Source organism: Rutidosis leptorrhynchoides, chromosome 8, assembly GCF_046630445.1.
Source record: "Rutidosis leptorrhynchoides isolate AG116_Rl617_1_P2 chromosome 8, CSIRO_AGI_Rlap_v1, whole genome shotgun sequence".
NCBI lineage: Eukaryota > Viridiplantae > Streptophyta > Magnoliopsida > Asterales > Asteraceae > Rutidosis > Rutidosis leptorrhynchoides.
The window spans coordinates 65,010,856-65,035,438 of NC_092340.1; the positions used below are offsets into that span (position 1 = coordinate 65,010,856).

The 24,583-nt window shown below is 34.7% G+C and overlaps 1 protein-coding gene across 1 annotated transcript; it reads left to right on the forward strand.

Annotated features, from left to right (window-relative positions):
* Positions 1-3,406: 3,406 nt before the first annotated feature.
* On the forward strand, positions 3,407-3,859 carry LOC139863496 (uncharacterized). Its single transcript, XM_071852123.1, has one exon. It carries the CDS (start codon positions 3,407-3,409, stop codon positions 3,857-3,859), a length of 453 nt encoding a protein of 150 aa, XP_071708224.1.
* Positions 3,860-24,583: the final 20,724 nt, after the last annotated feature.

Consider the following 24,583-nt stretch of genomic DNA (forward strand, 5'->3'; position numbering starts at 1 on the left):
TATAAATCATTTATTAATAAATAAAAATTTATATTAAAATTTTATATATGATAAAAATATACTTTTATATATCTTAAGTAATAAAATTTATAAAGTTCACTTAATATCATAAAAATATAGTGATATGTATTATTAATGTAATTATATTACATGTGATAAAATATCTTTGTATCACATATTCATTTGATAAAATAATATTGATAATAATAATAATAAGTAAAAGTTGTATTATTTTGTGATAATAATAATTATTATTATTAGTGTACTAATAATAACAATAACAATATTTATACTTACAAATGATGATATTAATTATAATAAAATGATTATTCTAATCATGATAATTTTAATAATAACGATACTTTTTATTATTAACTGTAATAATAATAATAATATTTTATAAAAATAATAATTCTATTCAAAATGATAATTTTTAATAATAATAATACTAAAATGATAATGATATTTAATAATAACAATGATATTTCTATTAAAATCATATTTTTAACAAAAATGATAGTTTTAATATTAATGATACTTTTAATAATAATAACGATAAAAATAATAAAATGATAGTTTGGATAAAAATGTTAATTATTTTAATAATAATAATAATAATAATAATAATAATAATAATAATAATAATAATAATAATAATAATAATAATATTGATTATTAGATAATAATAATAATGACGATAATAACGACAATAACGATAAAGATAACGATAACTATAGCGATAGCGATAACGATAACGATAACGATAATAATAATAATAATAATTTTAACAATAATACTTAAAATTATAGATAATTCAATTGACGATATCTTTTAATCCGTTAATCGATATCATACGCTTTCTAAATAAAAAGTTATTAATTTTTCGTCAGCTTTCCAACGACATGCATAACATATACCTTATCTCAGTCTCACACGTAACAAATTCATGTTTTATCATAAACTATATAACGACAATATTAAACCTACAAGCATGCATAATCCTAAATACTCGAGCACTAGTCAGGGATACACTATTAATATATAAAAGGTAGGATATGAGAGCTCACGTATCAATATTGAGATTCAATATTGCAGGAAAGTATGTAGACGCAACGGAAATGATAAACACTAGATTGACCTCATGAGCATACCCCCGAACATTACCCATAACCTCCATAGCTATAACCCATAATGTCCTTAGCTCTATCCCACTCGAAACCAGTTTTGAAAACCCATTTTAGATTACTCGAGCAGCACTCCGTCGTAGTATTTTATGTAAATAATACTAATAATAATAATACTACTAATATTAATAAGATTAATAATATTATTAATCTTTAATAATAATAATATAAATGATATATAATATAAATATGAATAACAGATGGAGTAATTATATCAGTGTACGTGTGTGTGTTCTCGAGCCAGAATGTCGAATTTATATATGTGGCTTGACTTCAGACCCCATGCGATCGCATGGTTTCTATGTGTAATGGCCATGCAATCGCATGGCCAGCTGGATTGGCTCAGATTCAATTAACCTCGTGGGCTGGTGGCATTTATTATATTATATATAATATACTTAATTTATATAATTAAATATATATTATATTGTATTTACATGCATAGTTAACTTGTAAATTTAGTTTCGATGCCTTGTACATTTACGCTCGACTTATATCCCGGTTCAGGTTATTCGAACATTCTTTTGTACGCTTAGAAAACTAACACTCCTCGTTACGCAACAAGTACCTTTATAATTAATTAGGCTTAAGACATCGATAAACTATATCACTCAAACTATAACTTGTACATTTGAGTGTTATGGTCATTTGCTTTAATAAATCAATGTCCCGTTATTTTCTAATATATATAAAAGTATTATTTTAAATCGACACGTCTTATAACTAAATTAATATTATATTTTATCACATTGTAAAATATATATATTTTCATTTAGAAATATAAATTTGTACGTATAATATGTAAATGAAATATAATATAGTATTTAGTTTTTCCAAGTTAATCATATTTCAAAGTTTATTTTAAAATCATTTAGAAACTATTATAACACGTAACGTTTACACTTTAAAACTTAATTCATTTATACGACAACGTTTATTTTAACTCCTCAAACGTTCTAATTAATATATCTAAATACTAATTGAATCAAATAAACTAGGGTTACTATCATTTTGAAATCATATATATTCAATATTCATAAACACGTTTTAAATACACGTTGCGAGTTATTTATATACCTAATTCTAATAATTTGCATATATATATTCAAATTATCTTATTTAAACAAAACATTTTAAATAATCGAAAAACGTTTCCGCACGTTTGAAAATAGACCAATTGAATATTATAAAATTCAATTTTCCACTAACTTTTGTCTAACTCTCGCTAAGTGACACTTTTATTCTTACTCGTAAATCACTTTACCATTTTCCGAATAATGATAAAAAGGACAGATTTCTTAAATCACAGTGGACCTCACAACAGAGACCCGTAATCATATCTTAATATATCTGATAAACCAATCACTTGATATTATCTTTTAATTCCGTCAATAAATATAATGAAATGAATACGTTCATGAAAAGTATTATACATCTAATACATTATTACCGCTTTCAAGTTATAATATCTATACATATATATATTCATAACTAGTTATATAATGGTTCGTGAATCGTCGGGGTTTAGTCGAGGTTAAATGAATGTATGAACACAGTTTAAAATCTTTGAAATTCAATTTACAAACTTTGCTTATCGTGTCGGAATAATATAAAGATAAGGTTTAAATTTGGTCAGAAATTTCCGGGTTGTCACAATATGATCAACAGTATCTACGGGCGGGATGAGGGGTTGGGTATTGTTAATTCTAACGTTGTTTCGAGACATGTTTCAGTGTAGGGCAATATCATAAAATTTGGGTCAGACATGCTCAAAGTGGGAATAAATCTAGAGGATCAATTCGTTCGTAACATTGGTGACGGCCATGATATTCGGTTTTGGGACGATTTGTGGGTTGTTAACAACCTACTTAAAGTCTCATTCCTTCGACTCCATAGGCTGGACACCAACATCAATTGCTCGATTACAGACAGAGCAAAGAAAATAGACGGTTCTTGGGCTTTTAGTTGGGCTTGGAGCAGAGATTTATCGGGCAGATTACATGGGGAACTCGACACACTCACAACCATGATTTCGAACCATGCATCTGTTGGTTCTGCTCAAACGTCGTGGGTATGCAGATTAGACAAGAACAACGGCTATTCATCCAAATCCATGGAGACAAAGATAGATAACATCGCAATTCCAAGGTTTAATGTTAGAGGCAAAACTCTTCGTAACAACTTAATTTTGGCGAGTATTAAAAGGAAGAATCGCGGTTAAAATGGAACTTGAGAAACGTAGGGTTGATTTGGATACATTATTATGCCCAATGTGTAATAATGTTCCCGAATCAATTGACCACGCCATTCTTTCATGCAAAAATGCCAAATACGTATGGGCGGGTATTCATAAATGGTGGAAAATTAACTTACCTTCGGGCATCAACCTTGAAGAATTACTTGGTGGATCAAATTATGGGAATCTTTCGGCAAAACTCTCAAAAATTTGGCAAGCAATCGCGTGGACGACGAGCTACATCATTTGGAAAAACAGAAACCAAAAAGTATTTAATAATGATTCATGGTCTTCATCGAAAATCATATGCGAGGTTCAAGTCAAAACCTTTGAATGGATTAGTAATCGGTCGAGAAAGATACACAAAGATTGGCTTCAATGGCTTCTAGATTCGACCAACTTAGGATTCCCGGCCATCAATAATCTGGATCATGGTTGAATCGTGTCATTCTTTCGAGTTTGTAAACTAATATTGTAAAGTTAGATCATAGCACCATGTAAATGTATTAGGTCTTAGTGTAATGCGTGTATTCGTGGGGTGTAAACATTCTCCCCATCATCTTTGTACATTATTGTTTATATCTATATATATAAGTATATTGCTTTTCAAAAAAAAAATGATAGAGAGAGAGGTGAGAGAGAGGTCAAGGGCGGCGACGACAGCTAATGGGAGATTCCGAGAAGGAAACATTGGCAACGGTAATGAGAATAGAAACACAAGAGCTACCAGAAATCACTTGACATCGTATATGGTTTTCAACTTTCCGGAAGCCTATCAAGTAATTGATCTTTGGAAGCTTTTCAAACCCTACGGGGCGGTTAGAGATGTATTCATGGCAGGGAAAAGACTACGAGGCAGTGGGAAATTTGCTTTTGTTCGTTTTGCTGATGTTGATGACGGTGATAGATTCTTGAAGAAATTTGAGATGGTTAGAGTCAATGGGATCGCCATTAGAATATTTAAGGCAACAAGAAGGGCACCAAAGGAGGATCCGAGGTATGACGAAAACGTCAATAAGAGTTCCAAATCCAGGCCTCACACCAATCATGGTGGAATGGCTAACTTCAATCGATTTCAAGATGGGATGTAGTGACCCGAACTTTTCCATGTTTATATATATTAATTGAGATTGATATTTACATGATTAAATATTTCCAACATGTTAAGCAATCAAACTTTTTAAGACTTGATTAATTGAAATATGTTTCATATAGACAATTGACCACCCAAGTTGACCGGTGATTCACGAACGTTAAAACTTGTAAAAACTATATGATGACATATATATGGATATATATATAATTAACATGATACTATGATAAGTAAACATATCATTAAGTATATTAACAATGAACTACATATGTAAAAACAAGACTACTAACTTAATGATTTTTAAACGAGACATATATGTAACGATTATCGTTGTAAAGACATTTAATGTATATATATCATATTAAGAGATATTCATACATGATAATATCATGATAATATAATAATTTAAAATCTCATTTGATATTATAAACATTGGGTTAACAACATTTAACAAGATCGTTAACCTAAAGGTTTCAAAACAACACTTACATGTAACGACTAACGATGACTTAACGACTCAGTTAAAATATATATACATGTAGTGTTTTAATATGTATTTATACACTTTTGAAAGACTTCAATACACTTATCAAAATACTTCTACTTAACAAAAATGCTTACAATTACATCCTCGTTCAGTTTCATCAACAATTCTACTCGTATGCACCCGTATTCGTACTCGTACAATACACAGCTTTTAGATGTATGTACTATTGGTATATACACTCCAATGATCAGCTCTTAGCAGCCCATGTGCGTCACCTAACACATATGGGAACCATCATTTGGCAACTAGCATGAAATATCTCATAAAATTACAAAAATATGAGTAATCATTCATGACTTATTTACATGAAAACAAAATTACATATCCTTTATATCTAATCCATACACCAACGACCAAAAACACCTACAAACACTTTCATTATTCAATTTTATTCATCTAATTGATCTCTCTCAAGTTCTATCTTCAAGTTCTAAGTGTTCTTCATAAATTCTACAAGTTCTAGTTACATAAAATCAAGAATACTTTCAAGTTTGTTAGCTCACTTCCAATCTTGTAAGGTGATCATTCAACCTCAAGAAATCTTTGTTTCTTACAGTAGGTTATCATTCTAATACAATGTAATAATCATATTCAAACTTTGGTTCAATTTCTATAACTATAACAATCTTATTTCAAGTGATGATCTTACTTGAACTTGTTTTCGTGTCATGATTCTGCTTCAAGAACTTCGAGCCATCCAAGGATCCGTTGAAGCTAGATCCATTTTTCTCTTTTCCAGTAGGTTTATCCAAGGAACTTAAGTTAGTAATGATGTTCATAACATCATTCGATTCATACATATAAAGCTATCTTATTCGAAGGTTTAAACTTATAATCACTAGAACATAGTTTAGTTAATTCTAAACTTGTTCGCAAACAAAAGTTAATCCTTCTAACTTGACTTTTAAAATCAACTAAACACATGTTCTATATCTATATTATATGCTAACTTAATGATTTAAAACCTGGAAACACGAAAAACACCGTAAAACCGAATTTACGCCGTCGTAGTAACACCGCGGGCTATTTTGGGTTAGTTAATTAAAAACTATGATAAACTTTGATTTAAAAGTTGTTATTCTGAGAAAATAATTTTTATTATGAACATGAAACTATATCCAAAAAATATGGTTAAACTCAAAGTGGAAGTATGTTTTCTAAAATGGTCATCTAGACGTCGTTCTTTCGACTGAAATGACTACTTTTACAAAAACGACTTGTAACTTATTTTTCCGACTATAAACCTATAATTTTTATGTTTAGATTCACAAAATAGAGTTCAATATGAAACCATAGCAATTTGATTCACTCAAAACGGATTTAAAATGAAGACGTTATGGGTAAAACAAGATTGGATAATTTTTCTCATTTTAGCTACGTGAAAATTGGTAACAAATCTATTCCCACCATAACTTAATCAACTTGTATTGTATATTATGTAATCTTGAGATACCATAGACACGTATACAATGTTTCGACCTATCATGTCAACACATCTATATATATTTCGGAACAACCATAGACACTCTATATGTGAATGTTGGAGTTAGCTATACAGGGTTGAGGTTGATTCCAAAATATATATAGTTTGAGTTGTGATCAATACTGAGATACGTATACACTGGGTCGTGGATTGATTCAAGATAATATTTATCGATTTATTTATGTACATCTAACTGTGGACAACTAGTTGTAGGTTACTAACGAGGACAGCTGACTTAATAAACTTAAAACATCAAAATATATTAAAAGTGTTGTAAATATATTTTGAACATACTTTGATATATATGTATATATTGTTATAGGTTCGTGAATCAACCAGTGGCCAAGTCTTACTTCCCGACGAAGTAAAAATCTGTGAAAGTGAGTTATAGTCCCACTTTTAAAATCTAATATTTCTGGGATGAGAATACATGCAGGTTTTATAAATGATTTACAAAATAGACACAAGTACATGAAACTACATTCTATGATTGAATTATCGAAATCGAATATGCCCCTTTTTATTAAGTCTGGTAATCTAAGAATTAGGGAACAGACACCCTAATTGACGCGAATTCTAAAGATAGATCTATTGGGCCTAACAAACCCCATCCAAAGTACCGGATGCTTTAGTACTTCGAAATTTATATCATATCCGAAGGGTGTCCCGGAATGATGGGGATATTCTTATATATGCATCTTGTTAATGTCGGTTACCAGGTGTTCACCATATGAATGATTTTTATCTCTATGTATGGGATGTGTATTGAAATATGAAATCTTGTGGTCTATTATTATGATTTGATATATATAGGTTAAACCTATAACTCACCAACATTTTTGTTGACGTTTTAAGCATGTTTATTCTCAGGTAATTATTAAGAGCTTCCGCTGTCGCATACTTAAATAAGGACGAGATTTGGAGTCCATGCTTGTATGATATTGTGTAAAAACTGCATTCAAGAAACTTATTTTGTTGTAACATATTTGTATTGTAAACCATTATGTAATGGTCGTGTGTAAACAGGATATTTTAGATTATCATTATTTGATAATCTACGTAAAGCTTTTTAAACCTTTATTGATGAAATAAAGGTTATGGTTTGTTTTAAAATGAATGCAGTCTTTGAAAAACGTCTCATATTGAGGTCAAAACCTCGCAACGAAATCAATTAATATGGAACGTTTTTAATCAATAAGAACGGGACATTTCAGTTGGTATCCGAGCGTTGGTCTTAGAGAACCAGAATTTTGCATTAGTGTGTCTTATCGAGTTTGTTAGGATGCATTAGTGAGTCTGGACTTCGACTGTGTTTACTTGAAAAATGATTGTTTAACAAATTTTGTTGGAAACTATATATTTTTAACATGTGAATATTATGTGATATATTAATCTCTTAACGCGTTTGATATTATGTGATAGATTTCTACCTCTAGAACAAGTCCCATTGACTCACCTAATAATAATGAAGAGTCAAATGTAAATTGGAATGATTCGTGGACTGATTCACAAGTTCCCGAAGAGGAACCGGAAGAATAGTCGGAACAGGAAGAAGAATCGGAACCGGAAGAAGAATCGGAACCGGATGAAGAAATAGAACCGGTGGGGGAAATAATAAAACGGTTAAGTAAAAGAAAATCCTCAACCAACCGACCAAGGTTAATTATGGTCAATGGTGTTTCCGCCAAGGAAGCAAAATATTGGGAGGATTACCAATTCTCCGATGAATCGGATTCCGACGAGAATTCCGATGATGTTATAGAAATTACCCCAACTGAATTTAAAAAGGCAAAAGAAAATAATAAGGGAAAGAGCATAAAAATAGAGAAATCTAATTCCAACCCCGATGAACTTTATATGTATCGTCAACCCCCGAAGTCCTTAAGTTGTAACAATGACCCGGGAACCTCTAAACCACCAGGTTTTTCTAAACCAATGTGGAAAACGACGGCTCGTATTAGGGGAACATCATATATCCCTAGAAACTTGGCTAAACGAACCAAAACCGAAGAAGAAGAAACAAGCGAGTCGGAATAAGATAGTTGTATTCGTGTGGTGTAATATATGTAATATAGTGTGCTTATGCTTTATGATATATGTAAAAATTGCTTGTATTAATAAGTATTTTTTTTATGAATCTAACTCTTGTCTATTTTACAGTATAAAAACACAAAATGGATAGACAACCCAATATTTTAAGAGACCTACCCGGAGACATGATTGATGAAATCTTGTCTAGAGTCGGTCAGAATTCTTCGGCACAACTATTTAAGGCGAGATCAGTTTGTAAGACATTCGAAGAACGTTCCAAGAATGCCTTGGTTTATAAAAGGCTTTCGTTCGAAAGATGGGGGATATCACATTAGGAAATCCATAAGTTACGATGTGTTTACTTTGACGCATATATTGCGGGGAACCCAAATGCTATTTTACGCAATGGGTTAAGAAATTATTTTGACTCAATATATCCGAATATTGGATTTCATGATTTAGAAAAAGCGGCTAACATGCAACATCAAGAAGCATGTTATGCTTACGGATTAGTAATGTTCGCTTCTCACCAAAGTGAGAACAAGAACATCGGGCTACAACTATTAAACAAAACGTTCCCACAAGTGATGGAGTCGGTAATTGGGGTAAGAAATGAGGTTTTTAGATTGTTACGGGACTGTTGGACATTACGTAACCCTCGTCCCTTTGACAACGTTACAACACGCTGTCTTATCAATGGCCATAACGGTTATGTTCCACAAGACCAAGGATGGGAAGTAATCCTAGTAAAACCAGAATGCATGACTTGTTTCTGGACGTATGAATTACGTGTCTTTATTACCTTTACTGAACGACTTGTGTACTAGCTAGAATTATCTTCACAACCATCTTGTATCAAATTTATTGTGTGCTATATTTCATGCTATATGTAAAATAAGCGGTATTGCAAGTTTGTAAAATATTGTGTAAAAGTTTGAACGCGAAATATTATTATAATCAGTTTTTTCATATAGAATTGTAGTAGTTGAATTGTATATTAGCTACTAAGTATGAACTTAACGGGTAGGTACTACCCGAATTTAAACTTATAAAATGCTAATATGAAGAAAAAACTTTTATAAATGAGTTCATATTATGCTACGAAATACTATTAACTACTCTTAATATTCTGTATGATTAACTTGTTCCATTTGACTATTTTGAAGGAAATGGCACCGACTACTCGACACACCGTGAATATGAATGAAGAGGAATTCCGTACTTTTCTAGCTTCAAACATAGCCGCAGTACAGGCTGCGCTACATACCAACAATAACCTTGGATCTAGCAGTACAGGAAATCGTGTAGGATGCACCTACAAAGAATTCACTGCCTGCAAACCTTTGGAATTTGATGGAACCGAAGGACCGATCGGATTGAAACGGTGAACCGAGAAGGTCGAATCGGTATTTGCCATAAGTAAGTGTACTGAAGAGGACAAAGTGAAGTACGCTACGCATACCTTCACAGGTTCTGCGTTAACATGGTGGAATACCTATCTAGAGCAAGTGGGACAAGACAATGCGTACGCACTACCGTGGTCAGCATTCAAGCACTTGATGAACGAGAAGTACCGTCCCAGAACCGAAGTCAATAAGCTCAAGACAGAACTTAGAGGGTTACGAACCCAAGGATTTGATATTACCACGTACGAAATACGATTTACAGAATTGTGCCTATTGTGTCCGGGAGCATTCGAAGATGAGGAAGAGAAGATCGACGCGTTTGTGAAAGGATTACCGGAAAGAATCCAAGAAGATATAAGTTCACACGAGTCCGCCTCCATACAACAGGCATGTAGAATGGCAAACAAACTAGTGAACCAGATTGAAGAAAGAATTAAAGAACAGACTGCTGAAGAGGCCAATGTGAAGCAAGTCAAAAGAAAGTGGGAGGAAAACGGTGATAAGAATCACCAATACAACAACAACAGCAATTACAACAATAATCACAACAATTATCCCAACAATCGCAACTACAACAAACGGCCCAACAACAACAACAACAACAACAACAACAACTACAACAATCATCCCAACAACAATAATAACCGCAACAACAACAACAATCAGAAGCAGCTATGCCAAAGGTGTGAAAAGTATCACTCGGGGTTCTGCACCAAATTTTACAACAAGTGTAAAAGAAATGGTCATAGCGTGGCGAAGTGTGAGGTCTACGGACCAGGGGTTAATAGAACGAAAGGAACAAATGGTGTCGTAACGAGTAATGGCGGAGCAAGTAGTGTCGGAGCAAGTTATGCCAATGTAGTTTATTATAAATGTGGAAAACCGGGCCACATTATTAGAAATTGCCCGAACCAGGAGAACACGAATGGACAAGGCCGCGGAAGAGTTTTCAATATTAATGCGGCAGAGGCACAGGAAGACCCGGAGCTTGTTACGGGTACGTTTCTTATTGACAATAAATCTGCTTACGTTTTATTTGATTCGGGTGCGGATAGAAGCTATATAAGTAGAGATTTTTGTGCTAAATTAAGTTGTCCATTGACGCCTTTGGATAGTAAATTTTTACTCGAATTAGCAAATGGTCAATTAATTTCAGCAGATAATATATGTCGGAATCGAGAAATTAAACTGGTTAGCGAAACATTTAAGATTGATTTGATACCAGTAGAGTTAGGGAGTTTTGATGTGATAATCGGTATGGACTGGTTGAAAGAAGTGAAAGCAGAGATCGTTTGTTACAAAAATGCAATTCGCATTATACGAGAAAAAGGAAAACCCTTAATGGTGTACGGAGAAAAGGGCAACACGAAGCTACATCTTATTAGTAATTTGAAGGCACAAAAACTAATAAGAAAAGGTTGCTATGCTGTTCTAGCACACGTCGAGAAAGTACAAACTAAAGAAAAGAGCATCAATGATGTTCCCATTGCAAAAGAATTTCCCGATGTATTTCTGAAAGAATTACCGGGATTACCCCCACATCGATCCGTTGAATTTCAAATAGATCTTGTACCAGGAGCTGCACCAATAGCTCGTGCTCCTTACAGACTCGCACCCAGCGAGATGAAAGAACTCCAAAGCCAATTACAAGAACTTTTAGAGCGTGGTTTCATTCGACCAAGCACATCACCGTGGGGAGCTCCTGTTTTGTTTGTCATGAAGAAAGATGGTACATTCAGGTTGTGTATCGACTACCGAGAGTTGAACAAACTTACCATCAAGAACCGCTACCCACTACCGAGAATCGACGACTTATTTGATCAACTACAAGGCTCGTCTGTTTATTCAAAGATTGACTTACGTTCCGGGTATCATCAAATGCGGGTGAAAGAAGATGATATTCCAAAGACTGCTTTCAGAACACGTTACGGTCATTACGAGTTTATGGTCATGCCATTTGGTTTAACTAATGCACCAGCTGTGTTCATGGTCCTTATGAACCGAGTGTGTGGACCATACCTTGACAAGTTTGTCATTGTTTTCATTGATGACATACTTATTTACTCAAAGAATGACCAAGAACACGGTAAACATTTGAGAAAGGTGTTAGAAGTATTGAGGAATGAAGAATTGTACGCTAAGTTTTCAAAGTGTGCATTTTGGTTGGAAGAAGTTCAATTCCTCGATCACATAGTGAACAAAGAAGGTATTAAGGTGGATCCGGCAAAGATAGAAACTGTTGAAAAGTGGGAAACCCCAAAAACTCCGAAACACATACGCCAGTTTTTAGGACTAGCTGGTTACTACAGAAGGTTCATCCAAGACTTTTCCAGAATAGCAAAACCCTTGACTGCATTAACGCATAAAGGGAAGAAATTTGAATGGAATGATGAACAAGAGAAAGCGTTTCAGTTATTGAAGAAAAAGCTAACTACGACACCTATATTGTCATTGCCTGAAGGGAATGATGATTTTGTGATTTATTGTGACGCATCAAAGCAAGGTCTCGGTTGTGTATTAATGCAACGAACGAAGGTGATTGCTTATGCATCTAGACAATTGAAGATTCACGAACAAAATTATACGACGCATGATTTGAAATTAGGCGCGGTTGTTTTTGCATTAAAGACTTGGAGGCACTACTTATATGGGGTCAAAAGTATTATATATACCGACCACAAAAGTCTTCAACACATATTTAATCAGAAACAACTGAATATGAGGCAGCGTAGGTGGATTGAATTATTGAATGATTACGACTTTGAAATTCGTTACCACCCGGGGAGGGAAAATGTGGCAGCCGATGCCTTGAGCAGGAAGGACAGAGAACCCATTCGAGTAAAATCTATGAATATAATGATTCATAATAACCTTACTACTCAAATAAAGGAGGCGCAACAAGGAGTTTTAAAAGAGGGAAATTTAAAGGATGAAATACCCAAAGGATCGGAGAAACATCTTAATATTCAGGAAGACGAAACCCGGTATAGGGCTGAAAGGATTTGGGTACCAAAATTTGGAGATATGAGAGAAATGGTACTTAGAGAAGCTCATAAAACCAGATACTCAATACATCCTGGAACGGGGAAGATGTACAAGGATCTCAAGAAACATTTTTGGTGGCCGGGTATGAAAGCCGATGTTGCTAAATACGTAGGAGAATGTTTGACGTATTCTAAGGTCAAAGCTGAGCATCAGAAACCATCAGGTCTACTTCAACAATCCGAAATCCCGGAATGGAAATGGGAAAACATTACCATGGATTTCATCACTAAATTGCCAAGGACTGCAAGTGGTTTTGATACTATTTGGGTAATAGTTGATAGTCTCACCAAATCAGCACACTTCCTGCCAATAAGAGAAGATGACAAGATGGAGAAGTTAGCACGACTGTATTTGAAGGAAGTCGTCTCCAGACATGGAATACCAATCTCTATTATCTCTGATAGGGATGGAAGATTTATTTCAAGATTCTGGCAGACATTACAGCAAGCATTAGGAACTCGTCTAGACATGAGTACTGCCTATCATCCACAAACTGATGGGTAGAGCGAAAGGACGATACAAACGCTTGAAGACATGCTACGAGCATGTGTTATTGATTTCAGAAACAGTTGGGATCGACATCTACCGTTAGCAGAATTTTCCTACAACAACAGCTACCATTCAAGCATTGAGATGGCGCCGTTTGAAGCACTTTATGGTAGAAAGTGCAGGTCTCCGATTTTTTGGAGTGAAGTGGGGGATAGACAGATTACGGGTCCGGAGATTATACAAGAAACTACCGAGAAGATCATCCAAATTCAACAACGGTTGAAAACTGCCCAAAGTCGACAAAAGAGCTACGCTGACATTAAAAGAAAAGATATAGAATTTGAAATTGGAGAGATGGTCATGCTTAAAGTTGCACCTTGGAAAGGCGTTGTTCGATTTGGTAAACGAGGGAAATTAAATCCAAGGTATATTGGACCATTCAAGATTATTGATCGTGTCGGACTAGTAGCTTACCGACTTGAGTTACCTCAACAACTCGCGGCTGTACATAACACTTTCCACGTCTCGAATTTAAAGAAATGTTTTGCTAAAGAAGATCTCACTATCCCGTTAGATGAAATCCAAATCAACGAAAAACTTCAATTCATCGAAGAACCCGTCGAAATAATGGATCGTGAGGTTAAAAGACTTAAGCAAAACAAGATACCAATTGTTAAGGTTCGATGGAATGCTCGTAGAGGACCCGAGTTCACCTGGGAGCATGAAGATCAGATGAAGAAGAAATACCCGCATCTATTTCCAGAAGATTCGTCAACACCTTCAACAGCTTAAAATTTCGGGACGAAATTTATTTAACGGGTAGGTACTGTAGTGACCTGAACTTTTCCATGTTTATATATATTAATTGAGATTGATATTTACATGATTAAATGTTTCCAACATGTTAAGCAATCAAAATTTTTAAGACTTGATTAATTGAAATATGTTTCATATAGACAATTGACCACCCAAGTTGACCGGTGATTCACGAACGTTAAAACTTGTAAAAACTATATGATGACATATATATGGATATATATATATATATAGTTAACATGATACTATGATAATTAAACATATCATTAAGTATATTAACAATGAACTACATATGTAAAAACAAGACTACTAACTTAATGATTTTTAAACGAGACATATATGTAACGATTATCGTTGTAAAGACATTTAATGTATATATATCATATTAAGAGATATTCATACATGATAATATCATGATAATATAATAATTTAAAATCTCATTTGATATTATAAACATTGGGTTAACAACATTTAACAAGATCGTTAACCTAAAGGTTTCAAAACAACACTTACATGTAACGACTAACGATGACTTAACGACTTAGTTAAAATGTATATACATGTAGTGTTTTAATATGTATTTATACACTTTTGAAAGACTTAAATACACTTATCAAAATACTTCTACTTAACAAAAATGCTTAAAATTACATCCTCGTTCAGTTTCATCAACAATTCTACTCGTATGCACCCGTATTCGTACCCGTACAATACACAGCTTTTAGATGTATGTACTATTGGTATATACACTCCAATGACCAGCTCTTAGCAGCCCATGTGCGTCACCTAACACATATGCGAACCATCATTTGGCAACTAGCATGAAATATCTCATAAAATTACAAAAATATGAGTAATCATTCATGACTTATTTACATGAAAACAAAATTACATATCCTTTATATCTAATCCATACACCAACGACCAAAAACACCTACAAACACTTTCATTCTTCAATTTTCTTCATCTAATTGATCTCTCTCAAGTTCTATCTTCAAGTTCTAAGTGTTCTTCATAAATTCTACAAGTTCTAGTTACATAAAATCAAGAATACTTTCAAGTTTGCTAGCTCACTTCCAATCTTGTAAGGTGATCATCCAACCTCAAGAAATCTTTATTTCTTACAGTAGGTTATCATTCTAATACAAGGTAATAATCATATTCAAAATTTGGTTCAATTTCTATAACTATAACAATCTTATTTCAAGTGATGATCTTACTTGAACTTGTTTTCGTGTCATGATTCTGCTTCAAGAACTTCGAGCCATCCAAGGATCCGTTGAAGCTAGATCCATTTTTCTCTTTTCCAGTAGGTTTATCCAAGGAACTTAAGGTAGTAATGATGTTCATAACATCATTTTATTCATACATATAAGGTTATCTTATTCGAAGGTTTAAACTTGTAATCACTAGAACATAGTTTAGTTAATTCTAAACTTGTTCGCAAACAAAAGTTAATCCTTCTAACCTGACTTTTAAAATCAACTAAACACATGTTCTATATCTATATGATATGCTAACTTAATGATTTAAAACCTGGAAACACGAAAAACACCGTAAAACCGGATTTACGCCGTCGTAGTAACACCGCGGGCTGTTTTTGGTTAGTTAATTAAAAACTATGATAAACTTTGATTTAAAAGTTGTTATTCTGTGAAAATGATTTTTATTATGAACATGAAACTATATCCAAAAAATATGGTTAAACTCAAAGTGGAAGTATGTTTTCTAAAATGGTTATCTAGACGTCGTTCTTTCGACTGAAATGACTACCTTTACAAAAATGACTTGTAACTTATTTTTCCGACTATAAACCTATACTTTTTCTGTTTAGATTCACAAAATAGAGTTCAATATGAAACCATAGAAATTTGATTCACTCAAAACGGATTTAAAATGAAGAAGTTATGGGTAAAACAAGATTGGATAATTTTTCTCATTTTAGCTACGTGAAAATTGGTCACAAATCTATTCCAACCATAACTTAATCAACTTGTATTGTATATTATGTAATCTTGAGATACCATAGACACGTATACAATGTTTCGACCTATCATGTCGACACATCTATATATATTTCGGAACAACCATAGACACTCTATATGTGAATGTTGGAGTTAGCTATACAGGGTTGAGGTTGATTCCAAAATATATATAGTTTGAGTTGTGATCAATACTGAGATACGTATACACTGGGTCGTGGATTGATTTAAGATAATATTTATCGATTTATTTATGTACATCTAACTGTGGACAACTAGTTGTAGGTTACTAACGAGGACAGCTGACTTAATAAACTTAAAACATCAAAATATATTAAAAGTGTTGTAAATATATTTTGAACATACTTTGATATATATGTATATATTGTTATAGGTTCGTGAATCAACCAGTGGCCAAGTCTTACTTCCCGACGAAGTAAAAATCTGTGAAAGTGAGTTATAGTCCCACTTTTAAAATCTAATATTTTTGGGATGAGAATACATGCAGGTTTTATAAATGATTTACAAAATAGACACAAGTACGTGAAACTATATTCTATGGTTGAATTATCGAAATCGAATATGCCCCTTTTTATTAAGTCTGGTAATCTAAGAATTAGGGAACAGACACCCTAATTGACGTGAATCCTAAAGATAGATCTATTGGGCCTAACAAACCCCATCCAAAGTACCGGATGCTTTAGTGCTTCGAAATTTATATCATATCCGAAGGGTGTCCCGGAATGATGGGGATATTCTTATATATGCATCTTGTTAATGTCGGTTACCAGGTGTTCACCATATGAATGATTTTTATCTCTATGTATGGGATGTGTATTGAAATATGAAATCTTGTGGTCTATTATTATGATTTGATATATATAGGTTAAACCTATAACTCACCAACATTTTTGTTGACGTTTTAAGCATGTTTATTCTCAGGTGATTATTAAGAGCTTCCGCTGTCGCATACTTAAATAAGGACGAGATTTGGAGTCCATGCTTGTATGATATTGTGTAAAAACTGCATTCAAGAAACTTATTTTGTTGTAACATATTTGTATTGTAAACCATTATGTAATGGTCGTGTGTAAACAGGATATTTTAGATTATCATTATTTGATAATCTACGTAAAGCTTTTTAAACCTTTATTAATGAAATAAAGGTTATGGTTTGTTTTAAAATGAATGCAGTCTTTGAAAAACGTCTCATATAGAGGTCAAAACCTCGCAACGAAATCAATTAATATGGAACGTTTTTAATCAATAAGAACGGGACATTTCATGGGAGAACATTTGTTGATGCTACAAAGAATGGCGACTTAAGGGACAAGTTAAATGCGAAAAAACAATATAGCAGCACCCCTGAAATCCAGAAGTTTGAGGTGAAATCGATTGAGGTAAGTGAGGAGGACTCGAATCCTAATCTAGAAATTCTTGGAAGATCTATCATTAGGGATGCGAGAAATCAAAATATTCTTGGTAACTTGGGTGACATTCTGAAAGCAGACGGCTTTTACAACATAGAATTAAAATTTTTGGGTGGCCTTTCAGTCATGGCTGTATTTCCTACATGTGACGAAGCTTCTGCTGCTACCAATCCAAACCATCATATTTCTAGATGGTTGTCAAAGGTTAAGTTTTGGGACTTTACTTCATGGCCGGATAGGCGGATGTGCTGGCTACAGGTTAAAGGCGTTCCCCTCCATGTTGGAACGAAAAAACTTTTACTTCAATCGCTGAATGGTGGGGAGTTGTTTACGGGTTCGAAAATTGTAAGATGGAGGGTAATCAAAACTTATCTTTTGGGAGGGTTTTCGTGAGTCTGCATAATCCAGAGGTTGTTAATGGGTCTCTAATATTAAAATATAAATCTAAAGTCTTTTTTATTAATATGGAAGAAGAATGTAAACCGTTCCCAGTGGTGCACAAATACAGGTTGACAAGTTAGACGAATGAAGACCAAGTTTCTGGGGATGGTTCATCAGACTCGAATATTAATTCTGATGACTCCTCGGATTGTGAATTTGATACAGGATTGTCGGAGGATGATTGCAGTCTCTACAGTTCGGACGAAGAGGAAGACATAGGGGATAATTCCGGCAAGGAGGTGCCGGATCTGGATGGTGATAAGTTGGGATAAAATCAAGTAGACAAAGAGGTTGATTTCCTTGGGGTTCATGAACTTTTTGAAGGAATCGATGTGGTGCCTGAATCGGTAACAGGAATGGGGGATTGTGACAGAGATTACGAGGTAGAAAATAATGATGGTGTGTCAGAGAGCGGTATTAGGGCTGATGTGGGGGTAATTCGAGACAATATTAATGATAGAATAGCAGAAGTAATCGACTCTCCAAATTCTAAGGTGGATGAACAGGTTGGCGGATCAAACCCTGCCCAAAATGGGCCAAGTCGTGAGTCCAGGCCCAACTGCAATAATAATGAAGGGGATGAATCTCGTGGGCCTATTCCTGGTGGGCCTGTTCCGGGTGAAAATGTACAAAATAATAGCGTGGGTCTGGAGCAGAATTTACAAAGGGATTCTAGTGTGGCATCCTCCAACGCCTCTGTGAACACGGGAAGGAATTCACTACATCAAAAAATTGGGAGCGTTCGTGATGGCTCTACGAAGTGCAAAAGTAATTCGCGAAAAATCACCAGAGACCCAAAGAGTAATATGGAGACAAGCAAACGGGTGAAATCAGTGAAATCAGCTAATTTTAAGGTGGGTACTTCGGGTCAGGATACAAGATCGGTTGAAGTCTCGAGCTGTAGTGAGTGCTACTGGAAGCACATGAGCAATTGCAAAGCTTCGTCAAGGATTATGAGATTCAAAAGTATGGCAAGGTGTGGTATAAACCGAGATAAAGCGGTGACTTATTGTTGTAAATCGTGTGGGAAAAAGTCTAAAGTTAAACCCGAACAAGTCGAAACAAATGGCTAATGATGTGGAAGGTGTCTCCTTTTCTAATGATGATTTGAAGGCTTATGGTGAACATATCGGTTTGAGGTGGCCTACCTCAAACTAATGTAAGTCATATCCTATTTCTCGTTTTTTGTTTTATTTTAATGAAGATTCTCTCTCTTAATGTTAGAGGTTTTGCGGTTGAGGGCAAATTTGGTTGGGTAAAAGAGTTATGTGTATTCAAAAGACCCTTTGTTGCGGATTTTCAAGAAACTAAGTGTCGTGCTTTAAGTTATCAATGGGTTGAGTCTTTATGGGGTAACAATAATTTTGGGTTTATTCAAAAGGAGGTTGTGGGTAATTCGGGTGGTCTTTTACTTATTTGGGATACTAGTTGCTTTGAAGCTTTAGATGCAATGGGTAATGAGTTCTTCCTTGCGGTTAGGGGTAAATGGAAAACGTCCGGGCAAAAGTCATTCATTGTAAACGTCTATGGGCCACATGATGATAATGGAAAAAAATTAATGCTCGAATCTCTTGGGAATTTATTGGGGGCAAATGACTCGGCATGGCTTCTTTGTGGTGATTTTAATGAGGTACGTGATAGAAACGATCGTCTAAATTGTGAATTTCTACAATATCGAGCTAATAGATTTAATAAGTTCATTTCATCCAATAGCTTGATAGAAATTCCAATTAGTGGTAGGCATTTTACGAGGATTAGTGAAGATGGTACTAAATTAAGTAAACTTGATAGATTCTTTGTCACGGAAAAATTCTTGAACCTTTGGGACGATTTATCAATCATTGCTCTAGATCGTAAATTATCGGATCATTGCCCGCTAGTTTTACGTGATAAAGTAATTGATTATGGGCCAAAGCATTTAAAGTTTTTGATGCATGGTTTGACAAAGAAGAGGTGGGGCAAGTCATTTCCGATGCATGGAGGATTCCGGTTCGTGGGGTTAGGAAAGATTGTAATTTTCGGGATAGATTAAAGAATGTTAAAACCCATTTAAAGGCTTGGAGCTTCAAAACCTTCGGTGCGTTGGATAGTGAAATTAATTCTTTAAAAAAAGAAGCAAGGGAGTGGGAAAGTAAGGCCGAGTCTAATATTCTTAGTGATGAAGATCGTTCCAAGTGGCTTGAGTGTAGGAAAAAATGGATCGAGAAAGACAAGGTGAAAGCGAGTATGTTACGTCAAAAGGCTAGAATAAGATGGGTACTTGAGGGAGATGAAAACTCTAAATTTTTTCATTCCTCCATTAAGCGAAAATACAACAAGGGGAATATTCGGGGTTTTCACATTAATGGGGTGTGGATGGAGGATCCGAGTGTGGAGAAAAAATTGATTTTTGAGCATTTTAAAGGAAGATTATCTGAACCTGCAAGCTTGAGACCTTCTCTGTCGACGCATAACTTTTCCTTTCTATTTGCTGATAGGGTCCGAAGAGGTAACAGTGAGCCTGATAGGGATGGGCCGAGGGATAATGATGATGGGGTATTCAGATTGGGCCGTGATGGGCCTGTGGGTTCCGATACAAATGAAAGGGTGCACTGTTCAAACTGTGGGGGCTGAGAACTCTTATTTTTTATTGGGTCGCGAGGAAGCAAATGGTTTAGAGGCAATTTTCACGGATGAGGAAATATGGGAAGCGGTTAAAAGTTGTGCTAGTACGAAAGCACCGGGTCCGGATGGTTTCAACATGAGATTCTTTAAAAAAATTTGGGGTGTTATATGTGCGGATCTAACGGAAGCAATCAAAGAAATTTGGGAAAAGGGCGAAATATCGAAGAGATGCAACGCTTCTTTCGTCACATTAATTCCAAAGAAATGTGACCCGGTGACGATTAACGACTACCGGCCTATTAGTTTGATTGGTAGCTTGTATAAGATTATCTCAAAGTTGCTTTCTAATCGTCTCAAGAAGGTGATTCCGAATCTAATGGCATTTGAACAAAGTGCTATTATTAAAGGGCATAATATTATGGATGGTGTGTTAATCGCTAATGAAACGCTTGATTATCTTAAGAAAAGGAACTTTGAGAGCTTTATATTTAAGCTTGACTTTGAAAAGGCCTTTGATAGTCTTAATTGGGGATTTCTTATGGATATGATGAAACTCATGGGCTTTGGGGAAAAGTGGAGGAAATGGATTTTTGCGTGTCTTAGCTCGGCCTCTATCTCGATTCTAGTTAATGGGTCTCCTACTAGTGAGTTTCAACTTGAACGTGGGGTAAGGCAAGGCGATCCTCTTTCGCCTTTTCTCTTTATCATTGCGGCAGAGGGTCTAAATTGGCTCACGAAAGTGGCGGTTCGAGCTAATCTCTTCTCGGGGGTGGAGGTGGGACGGGATAATATTCCGATCTCTCATCTTCAATATGCGGACGACACGATTTTTTTCGATAAGTTGGGGGGGGGGGAGGGGGAGAAAATATTGAGAATCTAATGAAATTGTTGAAATGTTTTGAATTAGCATCCGGGCTTAAAATAAATTACCATAAAAGTAGCATTTTTGGGGTTGGTGTTGATCATACAGAAGTTAATAGTGTGGCTCGAAAGTTTGGGTGTGTAGTTGGGACCTTCCCATGTATATATCTTGGTCTCCCGGTGGGTGCGAACATGAATAAAAAGATCAATTGGAAACCGGTCTTGGATAAATTCGAGAAAAGGCTTGCGGATTGGAAAGCTCGTGCGATGTCCTTTGGTGAAAGGTTGACTCTTGTTAACTCGGTTCTCAATAGCTTGCCGTTGTATTACTTCTCGCTCTTCCGCGCTCCGTCTTCCGTTCTTAAAAAACTTGAGAGTGTAAGACGTATTTTCTTTTTTTGGGGGGGGGGGGGGGGGGAAGGGTGAGGGTAAAAAAATCTCTTGGGTTAAATGGGAAAATGTGATGCGTCCTTATGTGGAGGGTGGATTAAATATTGGTTCTCTTCATGCTAAAAATATGGCTTTAATTGGCAAGTGGTGGTGGAGGTTCTTAACCGAAACTTCCTCCTTGTGGGTTAAAGTCATCAAAAGCATTTATGGGGGTTCGGGACTTTTGGATTCGGGTGGGGTATTTAATTCTACTTATCATTCTACTTGGAGCATGATTATTAAGACAGGGATACATCTCGAGGAGCAAGGAGTCGGTTTCAAGAAGTCGTTCAAAAAAGAGCTCTTTAATGGCAAAGACACCTTGTTTTGGTTGGACGTGTGGTATGAGGACATTCCTTTCAAGGACCGTTTTAAGAGATTGTTTCGTCTTGAGAGCGACCCGAATGCCTCGGTTCACAAGCGATTGGGTTGGGATGGGATATCGAATCTTGGATCATGGGAATGGGTGAATCATCCTAGAGGTAGAACGGGGTCGGAATTCGATGAATTGCGACAAATAATACGTGGTATGGTGAACAATAATGAGAAGAAGAATCGATGGGTATGAGCTCTTGCTTCGAATGGGAATTTTTCAACAAAGGTTCTAGCGAATTTGGTGCGGTCAAAGATTATCAATTCAAGGGCTTCCGGTTTTGAGACGATGCGTAATAATTTGGTTCCTAAAAAGGTTGAAGTTTTTGTTTGGAGAGCAATGAATGGTAGGCTCCCCGTATTATCGGAACTCGACAAAAGGGGAATTGACCTTCACTCCGTTAGGTGTCCTATTTGTGATAATGACATTGAGACGGTTCAACATGCGCTATTTAAATGTAACATAAGCAACGAGGTTTGGAAGAGGATTTCCAAGTGGTTCGATTTATCTCACGGTTTCTTGGATCAAAACAATTGTTTCGAAGGTCTTTCATCTTTTCAAATGACGGAAGTGGGTTTTAAAGTTTGGCAAGCGGTTGAATGGACGTGCGGGTACCTCATATGAAAAAATCGAAATAAAAAGGTTTTCAAGAACATATGTTGGAACCCCCCGATGGCACTTTATGAAATTCAAACAAAGAGTTATGAATGGATTGCGAAAAGATGCAAATTAATATCGATTGAGTGGAACACATGGCTAGTCAACCCGAAGCGTCTTATATGTTAATTTTTTCTTTGTAAATTGTTGTGAAAATGTGGATAGGAGTTATATGACGGATACCACTTTTAATATCCGCTTATTGCGCTTGTTCTTGTAGATAGGTGCGATGTTTTGGGGGATTACGTTTTTTCCCCACAAAATTGTAGTGTACTCTTGCGTTATTATTATTCTAATAAATTTTTTCTGCCTTTCAAAAAAAAAAAAAAAAAAAAAAAAAATGATAATAGTAACGGCAAGAGATTTGAATTTTCTTTTGTAAAAATACGATGTCATTTTTTGCTTACATAAGACGAGACTAATCACAAAAATAAGAGACTGGATTTTTTCCAATGTGGTTGTTAGTTTTTTTTACTATACAAAGTAAAGTTAAAAAACTATTAACAAGAATTAGTTCATGTTCTCTTAGATTAATACTACGGCCAAGATCCAACCGTCTATTAAAGCCAAATTAATATATAGTTAATGAATTAAATTTTGTTGCATGTAGGACTATAAATTAGGTCTGAGTTACTCACGAGCAATACAAGCTCGACTCGTTAAAAGAGCCGAGTTTAAACGAGCTCGAATCCAAGCTGAAACTTATTTTAAGGATTAATTATTAAACGAGATCGCGCTTATTATATCGAGCTTGAAGAAGCTCACGAGTTTAAACGGAATTTTTATTTATATAAATTTATTAATATACGTGACTAATAATATAATATACTAACGGTAATTATTTTATAAAGTATAAAATATAATAAGTATATCATACTATATATTAATAAAAAATATGCAATAAATATAATAAATATCAAAATTAAATAAAATAATAAATAAATGATAATATTATTAATTGTGTGAGTCTAGGTCGAGCCAAACTCGAACTCTCAGTCTCTCCTTAAATTCAAACGAGCTGAACTCGAACTTTATATGCTAGGCTCAGATCGAGTTGAGCTCGAGCTCAGAAATTTTAAACGAGCTGAACTCGAGCCCAGTATAATTCGAGTTCAGCTCGGCTCGTTTCCACCCTAATTGCAAGTACTGTTTTCATGACAACAAATTGACATATTAAATCTTGCATTAGAACGTTTATTGCTCAAATTCACATTTTTATTATTTTAACAGCAATAGGCATAATAATATATTAGCAAACTATCTATCCATCTATAGTTATATATAAATTTTATGTAATATACTGAGGAGTCACATTCTGATTAACCTTTGTCACATATAACATCCTCAAATTTTTCTTTTTTTAAATAATTAATTATATATTATCTATACCTATATTTTAACTTACTTTTTACCTATTGATTTTACCAACGGACTCATAAACGTATCTTTATATATTCTATCACTACTATTGTTATC

What these genes read in the sequence shown, in the direction of transcription:
- LOC139863496 (XM_071852123.1), top strand. Translation starts at nt 3,407, where the DNA reads ATGGAACTTGAGAAACGTAGGGTTGATTTGGATACATTATTATGCCCA.